The sequence below is a fragment of the Polypterus senegalus genome, chromosome 17, assembly GCF_016835505.1.
Source record: "Polypterus senegalus isolate Bchr_013 chromosome 17, ASM1683550v1, whole genome shotgun sequence".
Classification (NCBI taxonomy): Eukaryota; Metazoa; Chordata; class Cladistia; order Polypteriformes; family Polypteridae; genus Polypterus; species Polypterus senegalus.
Window position 1 is genome coordinate 90,687,221 of NC_053170.1, and position 11,626 is coordinate 90,698,846.

Genomic DNA, 11,626 nt, shown 5'->3' on the forward strand with positions numbered 1-11,626 from the left:
CCAAGGGGAAATTCACATAATGATCTAACTGATCATTACAGAAGACAATAGGTTCAGACTAGAACTAAATTCGTCAACATCAGACATTGAAATTCCTAATAAGAGATAATAATGTAAACCACTTAAACCAATTCAAGTGGCCAGAACATACCAAGAAAACACTCATGGACTCGGTGCCACCCCACTCAAGGGCACATGTCCACAATCACTCACACTCGGTCGATTTAGAGTCAACGGTTATACTCACCTTCAAGTCGACGTAGAGAACAAACGCCACTGAGCCAATGACTGTACAGAAGATTTGAGCCCAGGACGCTGGAGCCATGACAAAGTCATGCTAATCACTATGTGGGGAAAAAAAAAAAAAAGTTTATGCCAGTTTATGCTAAAAAAGAAAAAGAAAAAAAAGTTTATGCCAGTTCTGGAATATTCAATAGTAGGCATTTTCTGCATTAGTTTAAAATACATTGTTAGCTTTGTTAGATATGTTCACTTTATTGCTCCATTGAAGTTGTTCATTTTCTCAGCAGTAGAGGATTGTGGGGAAGTCTCTGCCTAGTCCAGTAGTGCCAGGCACAATATATTAACCAAACCTGAATGGTGCACCAGTGCATCGCACCGGACCAGTTTAGAGTTTCTGTTTAACCTGAATTGTATGTCTTTGGGGCAGGCATGTGAGAAAAGCTAGAATTGCTGCCAGGACTGAAGTTGACCCCAAGACTTTGAGGTTGCAGTGATGACCATAACACCCTGTTTGTCTCATTCAACATTACATAACATTCTCAAGCCCGCTTAATCCAATTCATGGTTGTGGGAGCCTATCTTGCAAACACAAAACTCAAGGCAGGAACCCATCCTGAACTTGGCGTCTGTCCATTGTGGGAGCCACTCACACACACCCAAGGGATCAATTCAAATCACCAATTGGCCTAATCTGCACTTTTTTGGGGAATATGGGAGGAAAAACAAGAGTATCCAGTAGGAAAACTTCACCAACAACAGTTGGGCATGGGATGCCAAAAAGAACAGTATATTAAGGCAGTGTGATGGCGCTATAGACAGGGTTGTCACCTATCTCCATTCATGACCGAGGTGCTTCGTGTGTCAAGATTCCATGTGCCTGGGACTTTCCTCCTGCAGGTTTTTAGGTCGCCGGGTGCTGGCAAGTGCTTGTGTGCGCTCAATGTTGGACCGACCCTCTATTTAAAATGAGTTCTTACCTCACCCCTACTGCTGCAAATTATTAAAGCAATACAAAAACAGATGGGGGGAAACAAACTGTCAATGCTCTGGGGGGAAACAAATGTCAGTCTTCCAGCCATCCATTTTACGAGCCTGCTCTTCAGAACTGAGGTGCGTTTCCAAATATACCTCAGCGGCATAAGATGCAAAGCAAGAAACAAAAGGAGCAAAGGTACCAATCCACTACTGAAGCATTCACTGAGTGAGTCAATGAATCTAAAACTGATGCATGTCAAATTCAACATTGTGTAAAAATGTTCACCCTTGTGTTTAATTAGGACAATAAGTAAAAAGACAAAACAAACTTATTACAGACTTTAAATGCAGGCTTCAATATTTTGGAGTAGCAGAACACTGAACTTAAATCCAACTTTAATTAATGTAGGCAGTTCTTCAGTATTAGCTTTTTCCCCTCCTACCATCATCACCTATAAAGTAAATTCTTTTGAGGAAAAGGACTATTCAAGACCAAAGACATTACTGCTGGTAGAAAACTGCGCCTTTACTTGTGCCGCTACAACTTTGTCCCCTTGGCGCTCACAGTTTCAAGCCTACTCACTCCATTCTCTGCTGTATTTGTGTAGTACCCAAACATTAAATTGCTGTCCATTGCCTTTTATGCCTCTAATTCCTAGGCAGTGGGATTCCCAGTGCTGAATGCTGCTGGAGGCTTCTAGCGCTCTCCACTTGCTCCGGGCTGCAGTAATCTTGAAGGAAAACTCCAGCCAGATTGCTGAGCCTCTTGTTGGCGGACAAGGAGAAGCGCAGCATGCACTCCACCACTGGCGGAGCAGTAATGTCCTGGCGCGAGTCGGGCGTCATCAGATACATCAGCGTTGTGACGGCAGACAGCACAGTTTCCTCATTGGGACTTGACAGGCATGAAATTACCAACTTCAGTCCGCCGTTCTGCAGAATATACTCCTTGTTGGTTTTGTCGAGACACAGGTTGCATAATCCTCCTGAAAAACGTGAAGAAAAGGAAATGGCATACTCAAACACACACAAAACCAACGGTAAGACAACAGGGTTTAGACACAACGCCATTACACGCCGCACCACAGATAGGAGCTTTAGGTTGACTATTTTAGGAAGTCCAGTAGGAGCGACTGTGGGAAAGCTTGTGAATGTGTCCAGCAGGTGTTCAAAGTCGGCTCCCACTTTGCTCCTGATGAAGCGGGGACAGTCAAGCTTCTTAGAACCCTGCAACAGGGAAGGCAGTCTTGGAAAATTGATGTACAGATAATCATACCCACCTATTCCAAACTCTACAAAGTTTTCATTCTCTTCGGTTAGCATGTCCAGGAAAAGGTCAATGACCTGCAGTTGTCGCAGATACTCATAGTTACTGGGATCATATGAGAAGTTTGCCAAGTTTGCCAGCACTTGCTCTTTAGCATCTTAAAAGAAACAGAAGAGAGGTTGGAATCATAGAATGACAGCTGGATTGGGACCCGAGTACAGCGAGCGACACCTCAGCGCCACACTGGAATAGTGGGAGGTTGTGGTAGACAGGAATGCCAATCCTGTTACCAACCCCCAAGTAAGTTGGCATGAAGCAGTTGCAGGTTAATGGCCTTGCTCAGGGGAGTGGAGTGGAGAAGTGGAGTCACTTCTGGTGTTTATGGGATTCAAACCAGCAAACTTATGATTGCCGGCAAAGATAACTAGCCTCGGAGCCACCACTCTGCCTAATAAAAGATTACATGTTTCTATACAATACACCATATTAATAAGCTATAAATTGCATAATTTACATTTTCAGCAAGTATTTACTGAGTAGAAGTTTACATGTATTGACTGCAGCAATGCAAGTATTTTTGCAATGCAGATAGATACTTTATTAATCCCAAAGGGAAATTCACATAATCCAGCAGCAGCAACAATATTAAAGAATAATAAAAATGCAGGTATAACAGACAATAACTTTGTATAATGTTAACGTTTACCCCCCTGGTGGAACTGAAGAGTCGCATAGTGCGGCGGAGGAATGGTCTCCTCAGTCTGTCAGTGGAGCAGGATGGTGACAGCAGTCTGTCACTGAAGCTGCTCCTCTGACTGGAGATGATCCTGTTCAGTGGATTCTCCATGATTGACAGGAGTCGGCTCAGCGCCCGTCGCTCTGCCACGGATGTCAAACTGTCCAGCTCCGTGCCTACAATAGAGTCTGCCTTCCTCACCAGTTTGTCCAGGTGTGAGGCGTCCCTCTTCTTTATGCTGCCTCCCCAGCACACCACCGCATAGAAGAGGGCGCTCACCACAACCGTCTGATAGAACATCTGCAGCATCTTATTACAGATGTTGAAGGACGCCAGCCGTCTAAGGAAGTATAGTCGAGGCTGGTGAAAGTGTCCATCAAAAAGTCAAGTCATGAGAACTGCACTCGTGATTTTACATTTCAACGTCTACAGCAGGGCTTCCCATACTCGGTCCTGGGGACCCACTGGGGCTGCAGGTTTTTGTTCCATCCCAACTTTTGTTTTTCATTGGACTCGTAGCCTAATTAAGTGAGTCGTTACTTCCCAGTTTCTGTGCTTTGCAGTCAATGTAGAAATTACAAACTAAGTTTGGTAGATTTTTATTAATGGCGCTTTTCCACTGCATAGTACGGCACAGCACGGTTCAGTACAGCCCACCTTGGTTCGGCTCGGTTTGCGTTTCGACTGCAGTTTAGTACCGCTTTAGAGTGGGCGGGATTATTCACGTGTCGTTATAGTTGTGCCGCCTCTACTGCCGTGACATCATCGTAAACGCACCACAAACAAACACACAACAATGGAGCATATTGACGGAATGGTGTTCTTCATTCTCGGCATGTGGATGTTTTTAACAGCAAGACGAAGGAGTTTGTCTGTACGTCTGTACTTCCTCAATAGACCACGAAACAGCCATTTTTGGTTAAAACAAAATGGTGCGTCCGAACCTTCGCTGGCTGTGCTAAAAATCTAGCGGGTCTGTTGTGTCTCGTGTCGCAAGTTCAGTGACGCAGTAATGACGATTTTCTCCGGCCAATCAGTGACCTGCAGAGTTTACACGCCACGTTTTGGTAACGGTTCGGCGCGCTTGGAACCTCGGCTGAGGTGGTACTAAAAAAAGGACCAGGTACCAGGCACTGTTCCCAGTGGAAAACCCCCCAAAAGCGAGCTGAACTGAACCGTGTCGTGCCGTACTACGCAGTGGAAAAGCGCCATAAGATGCAATAAGCAGTTATATGGAAAATGTGTCTTTTTTTAAGTCGTTAACAAGATTTTCAACCTAAATTTCATTCTGCTTTTCTAAGTGTTCTGGTTATTTAATGATTTACTAACCAATAACATGCAGTGAATACACTTGACTCGAGCATTCCTAGTTTTCAGACTCTTACTCTGTATATGTATCACTCGTTTGCTCCGAGGTTGACGCGCTTGCTGCTTCCCGAGCAGCTCTTCTTTCCTCCACCCTAGCAGACCCCTTCTCTTCTTTTGTCGGCATCTTTTCACGTTGAAACTGATTAAGTCCGTGTTTGTGTTGCAGTTGCTTAGTATGTTATCTTTAGTTTTTCACTTAAGTCTTCAATCTGCCTCAAGAATGATTTAAGATATGGTGGCGAAGGTGGTAGGGATGAGAACGGCACTTTTACGCATGCGCCACACGGCCGCTCTGCTGGCCACTGCTGAGAGCTGATTCTACAATAAAATAAAATAAAATAAAAATAAAAAGAGGAATAACCTTGGAGGTCAATCATTACCTCAAAGGCGGATAGTAGATGTTCTGTAGTATGTGTGTACCAAATTTCAGGTCAATAGGACAAACAGTTTGCGAGCTACAGGTAATTTAAAATTCTGGACAGACAAATGTCGCTGCTGCTTTCATCATCCAACGTCAAACTACACAACAAAAGGGGGAAATAATTGAACAGCAAAAGAGAGTTGAGCATTTATAGCTTTAGAAAAAAATAGAAATATTTCTAAAAGTCTTATAAATGTAAAAACCATACTGCTGCGTTTTTCTGAATGCAGAATAAGAGTAAAAAAGACGAGCTAATTAAATGAGATCAGTTTTTATTAATTATCACCACCGATTGTGAATCTGGTTGGAACAAAAACCTGCAGCCAGGACAGAGTCTGGGAGTCACTGGTCTACAGCAGGCGTGGGCAAAGTCATTCCTGGAGGGCTGCAGTGGCTGCAGGTTGTTATTCCAACCCAGTGGCTTAAGAAGCATTTTACTGCTCAAGTAACACTTCTGCTTCATTTTTCGTCATCTCACTCATTAAGATTTTGAACCTTTATTGCTTAGTCTTAAACAGCTGTATTCTTTGTTTTTAATTGCTCCTTATTAGCAATAAGATCTGCGGTGGGCTGGCGCCCTGCCAGGGGTTTGTCTCCTGCCTTGTGCCCTGTGTTGGCTGGGATTGGCTCCAGCAGACCCCCGTGACCCTGTAGTTAGGATATAGCGGGCTGGATAGCAATAAGATGCCAATGACAAAAGACAATGCTTGTCTGCATTTAGCCTGTTTCCATTTACACCTCTATGTGTATTTATCGTGCACTATTTGGTTTAATTAAAAACTTGGAAGGAAAGTGAAGAGAAAAAAGTGAAGCATTGAGAATTACTCATCAGTTTTAGACTTCAAATCATTTGGATGATATCCTTCTTTTTCCTTTCTAAGTGTAGGATATGAGAATGACTTGACATGGCAGAGTTAAAGCACTAATAAGCTATGAAACTGAATGATTGACAAGGATTGTTCTTTAATTAAGCAACTGGGTTGGAACAAAAACCTGTGGCCATTGCGGCCCTCCACCCCTGGTCTACAGTGATGAACACAACCAGCAAAATGCACAGGTTTGGTATTTCACTGTAAGCCCATGCATGTGAAGGCAGTGTAGTAATGAGGACTGGAACTGTGACCTTGTGTTTACATAATGTGACTTTCACTGTGACACCCCCACCCGTAGTAATAATAGGTGCTACTATTGCTCTCGTCTTTACCTGATGCTAGCCCTGCAAGTTTGACCGACTTACAGTCGAGCTTTACAAAGACAACATCCTACCCACTAGAGGGCGACATTGCACACAATAGTGATGGGTCGTTCTTGAACGATTCGTTCATTTTGAACGAATCTTTAATGTGACTCGGGAAGAACGAGTCGTCTCGTGGGAGTGATTCGTGCATTTGCGCAACTTTCTATAGTTTCTGTATTGGAATTGATTCACCTGTTTCGAGTCTTCGGGTTTGAGTCGTTCATTCATCACGTGACAGCCCCATAAGCTTAACCTATGCAGTCTGAGCCGGAAAGAGAATTGAACGAAATGACTCGAAAAATGATTCGTTCATTTTGCTGAACGAGACTCAAAGATCCGAGTCAGTAAAATGATCCGAACTTCCCATCACTATCACACAAATCACGCACAAAAGCTGCTGTTGTACTTATGCTGCTTGAACAAACTACTTTGTCTGACCAGCCATACTTTACACGATAAGTTTACAAAACACCCACATTCTTCATTTAATGTCAATTTTAGGAAAAACAGAACTGCATCCCAACCTACATGCTAACCTTGGCTGTCAGTGTCCTGGAATTCTGTGACCAGGGCCTGGAGGTATTCTAACCGGTCATCTTCTTGGGTGCCACTTCTCCTGTTGGACATCATACAGCTTATGCCACGAAGGTAGCCTTTAGAGAATCATTAAAATGAAACGTTACACAAGACGACAAAAACACTGCAAACTTTTTGAAATGTCTCAAATCAAATGACTTGCATTCGTGTGCAGAGGATTATGGGAAAGCCGCCGTTTTCATTGTTTGAGCTTCCAGGTTCCAAAGAAAGGCTTTGGAGACTGAAAATAAATCGGATTAACGTGACCGACTCAAAGATCTCCGTGACTCCCCTATAAGGGACACTGGGGGGTACAAAACGAATGTTTAGAATGGCGATTTCATATACACTTTATTTTGAGATTCAGGCTGCTGTGAAGAAGATGAGCACTTTTCAGTTCAAATGGTTTATTGAGGGCGACTGTCTACCAAACAAGAAAAAGGAAAACTACGTGCATTCGAGTAGGAGAGAATCACGCTGCCTTGGCGTAATATGCAAAAAATTAAATACATCTTGACAAACCGTAAAATGTACTTCAGGGCAAAAAAAAAAGAGTGCAAACAAATGCACCTGTTTTTAGAAAGTGCCCCCATATATTAATACCGAGGGACAGTGATGCACAGTGACACATTACTTGCCATAATTCTAAATTCGGTTGACTAAAAACGGAGTCACTCGTTACATTCAGTACTTGAATCATCGCGTGCTGCAGCGGAAGCCGAAAGCCTTCACTTCTTTTCATGACACTAAATGCGTGGGGAGCAACACTAGACGTAACTGAAGCCTTTAACTACAACACTGCTACTTACCTCATTAGACTGCTGTAATGCATTTCATTTACATTTTCTCCCTCCACTAATATAGTATTGTAAATTCTAGAATATTGCTATTGTCGTGTCCCAAATTACAATTCATAACAGATAAACATGCAAGGCCAGTTTAAAAGCTGGATCCTCTTCTGTTCTGTTCGAGCGGTTTTTTTTTTTTTGTAACCTGAAGGCAGCTGCGTGCCACGCAATTGTCATGCGCAGTGCTCACTTTTCAAGGCTCCGTACCTCCACAATTTACAAGCAATGCTGTTCCGAGGTAGAAACGTTCCCCCTGAAAATTCCTTCGTAATTTTAACCGAAAGGCTGTAGCAGAAGTCTGGAAAAGATGTATTAATTGCACTTAAATGTGTAATACTTCTTCAGGTGTGCCATTTTGATTTTTCAGACCACTAGCACAAACTAATTTAGTTAGAGATAAACTACACACCGTTACAGTCCAATAATATTGTTACAGCGTCTTTATAAAATCTTGGAGACTATTTCACTTTCCCATATTTCACTATGTAGCAGCCATGTGTTAAAATTATTTATTTTTTTTTTACCTCATCAAATAATATCTCGAAATGACAAAGTGAAAACAGAATTTTAGAATTTTTTCCAAACATATTAAAAAATGGAAATACTCCAGTCCTGTGTTGGGCTGGCACCCTGCCCAGCATTGGTTCCTGCCTTGTGCCCTGTGTTGGCTGGGTTTGGCTCCAGCAGACCCCCGTGACCCTGTATTCGGATTCAGCGGGTTAGAGAATGGATGGATGGATGGATGGAAATACTCCACTACCCAGCCGCCTTGAAACAAGACCCTTTGCTATGTCACTTTCAATTTAGCTCTGGTGGATCCCATTTTATTGATCATCATTGAGATGTCTGGAGCCCACTTGTGGTCAGTTTTGATTGACGGACTCTTATGAGGAAAAACACACAGCTGACCCAGAAAAAAAAAAAACACGAGGATGCGGGAATTGTCTGCCTAGCTCAGTGACGGGATTGTGTTGAGGCGCAGTTCTGGGGATTCATCATTTCAGGTCCCTGTTATATCAGAAATAGAGGTTCACACACCTGTAATGCATAACTGCCTTTCTTTATTAACATCCACACCAACAACAAAAAACTTCCGTTTTTCTCCTACAACCCCACACATCTGCTTATTCACAGACATAACAGACCCCAAGAGCACATCGGCCTCCGTAATTCTTAAACAGAGGGAGACTGAACCACCACAAGTCTTCCTATGGCTGGCCGCCCGGCCAAACTGTCTCATAACAGGTAAATTAAATGATCTTCCTAACCATAAATGTATCAAATGCAAGCAAGGAAAATAAAAGGTTATCTACTTGTAGGTATGACTGAAGTGTCCTGTGGCGTGTAAGCCGTTGTGCACAGAACACCGAGTCGTACTATGGATTAAACACCAAACAATCTCACACTTCCATTAATTTACTGGAGTGGCCACATATCCCGGTGACCGCGACAATGTCACTACTCGATCCGCGCGCGCGTAAGTTTCCAAACGGTACTTTCTCATACACTTTTCGTGGCTGCCCGATCTGTTGTACGCATGCATGAATAGTTTTACGGCGTGTGTGTGATGTCATTACCGCGCGAACCGACCTGACACACCCTTCATGCGCTCCTTTGTGCGTTCCAATAAAGAACAAGAATATCACAATGTCCCGGCTGTAACAGGCTGCTCATCTAATAGAACGAACACAAAACAAACATCCAGGATATTTACAACAGCACATACGAAACGCCAAGAGGGGCCCCCATACCGCCCACATTCATTCGTGAAAGTGTTTTTTTTTTCCTGTGCCGTGATCCCTCTATGATGATGATGTGATAAAACAAGTGTGTATGAAATGTATGCGTGGAAGTACATGCTACACAAGTGTCCAAGTTTGGGACTTTGACAATCTGCTCCCCCTGTCATTTACCACATCCACCTGAGGTCCTGACAAAATTTCCCATCGGGGATTAAAAAAGTACATCAAAACAATGGTAACCCGCTGTAATAAAGTTCGCCTTTCACTTCTGTCATTCCCCAACTGATTAGCCTTGCAAGATTTATTTCCTGAAAAATACAATGGCCAGAGATCCTTAAGCGAAAAATGAATGCATTGCAAAAAGTGTATTTATTTAGGTTATATTAAGTGCCAGTTTCAGATCGTGGCTGCGTGTGAATACGTGGTCTCTGTGATGGACTAGTGGCCTCTCCGGGCCCCTTTTCAGCCTCTTGCCCAAACCTGGTGAGATGGTCTTAGGCCCCCACAACACTCAAATGGATCGGGAAGTTTCTAGAACCCCCAACTCCGCCCATCGAAGACTGCAGTGTCAGTAACAGCCCTCGAATGGCGCCTGAATGTTACGCCACGTCTACATTTTCGAACGTGTTTTTGATGTTGTTTTCGCTAACATACTCTCAAAATAAATGTCATTCTGCACTTTTGTTGTAGTAAAGGTCAGTTTTTGTTTACACCTCAGTAGGTGTCTGTGTGTGTAACTCACACCCTCACGGTTTGATTAGATTCATGAACTGCGAGATGCCTATGGACTTCAGGTCATGCAAGTGCTCATCATACTCTTCAAAGGGTTATTTTTTAACACCCTTTGTAGATATGACATTTTCAGCTTTGGCTTATTAACTGATGCTTATTTAGTAATGCAGTGCTATTTAACCACATCAAAATTTATGAGAAGCAGTCAATAAGGTTTGCTAAATTAGACTACACGTTGTCTGACTTTGCAGCATCATAGACCCCCAGGCAAAGTAGTGCGCTGGGCCCCCTATTTTGATAGCAAAACCAAAACATACATAGGCATCAGAAACATTGTGGGCTCCGGCCAGTGCCCATACGTTAAGATGGCCCTGCTTTGCAGATTCTGCTGGCCTCTATAATTCAGATCTCCTAAATATTCTACGTTTAGGTAATAAGGGGAGAAGCGACATTCTGTCCACACAGGCTCCTCCACATTCATGTAGATTGTTCTCTTGGGAACCAGAAAAGGTTCCCCTATTGCACTGCTCGGAAGAGACACCATGACAACGTTATGTTTAAGAGACTTCACCCAGTTTAGGACGATGACACGTGCACTGGAGGGTCCAGGTTAGGGTTAGGATGACAGACATGAACATCAGATGTAAGGCAGATCATCACCCTGACAAAGAGGAGACTGGCATCAGCCATGGGGGGGGGGACATATCATAATAACTTGATTAAAATTTACTTTGCCAGAGCAGTGTTTCTCGGCCTTTTTGTTGTTGTGATCCACAATTTATCCCATAAGTATCTCTGTGACCCACCAAGGTCCCTACTGGCAAATCGAGCGGTGCGATCATCAGAGTGGGAGGTAGACCATAGATCAAGCACCATTTCAAGATTTACCGTAGTAATGACCCACCACCAATATAAGCAATAGCAAATTGTGACCCACCACTGCCAGAATAAAACCCAAAATTGAAAGACACCGACTAGGTGACAGCAAGGAGATTCGTTATTTGTAAAAAAAAAAAAAAAATGTAAAAAAAAAAAAAAAAAAAGCCAAATTTCACCCTGGGGACAAATACATCTATCTATCTATCTATCTATCTATCTATCTATCTATCTATCATATAGTGCCTTTCTATCTATCTATCTATCTATCTATCTATCTATTATGCCTATCTATCTATCTATCTATCATATAGTGCCTTTCTATCTATCTATCTATCTATCTATCTATCTATCTATCTATCTCTATCTATCTATCTATCTATCTATCTATCTATCTATCTATCTATCATATAGTGCCTTTCTATCTATCTATCTATCTATCTATCTATCTATCTATCTATCTATCTATCTATCTATCTATCTATCTATCTATCTATCTATCTGTATTGCCATCTATCTATCATATCTATCTATCCTCCTCTCTAGATACCTCTCTTATCAAGACCCTTTCCCACAAATGCTCAGTTTACAAGCCCTGGTTGTTC

The 11,626-nt window shown here is 42.7% G+C and overlaps 1 protein-coding gene across 1 annotated transcript; it reads right to left on the reverse strand.

Annotated features, from left to right (window-relative positions):
* Window positions 1–1,474: 1,474 nt before the first annotated feature.
* On the reverse strand, window positions 1,475–7,866 carry armc7 (armadillo repeat containing 7). Its single transcript, XM_039739328.1, has 4 exons — window positions 7,633–7,866; window positions 6,784–6,900; window positions 2,499–2,642; window positions 1,475–2,204 (listed from the first exon to the last, which is right to left on the reverse strand). The coding sequence occupies exons 2-4, from the start codon at window positions 6,875–6,877 to the stop codon at window positions 1,867–1,869; spliced, it is 576 nt and encodes a 191-aa protein (XP_039595262.1). The 5' UTR covers window positions 6,878–6,900; window positions 7,633–7,866; the 3' UTR covers window positions 1,475–1,866.
* Between the last annotated feature and the right edge of the window lie 3,760 nt (window positions 7,867–11,626).

Excerpts from the sequence above, each read along its gene's own strand:
- armc7 (XM_039739328.1), bottom strand. The coding sequence starts at position 6,877 with ATGATGTCCAACAGGAGAAGTGGCACCCAAGAAGATGACCGGTTAGAA. Across the intron at positions 2,643-6,783 it reads CCAGGACACTGACAGCCAAG|ATGCTAAAGAGCAAGTGCTG; the intron begins GTTAGCATGTAG and ends GTTTCTTTTAAG. Across the intron at positions 2,205-2,498 it reads CTTTGTAGAGTTTGGAATAG|GAGGATTATGCAACCTGTGT; the intron begins GTGGGTATGATT and ends CACGTTTTTCAG.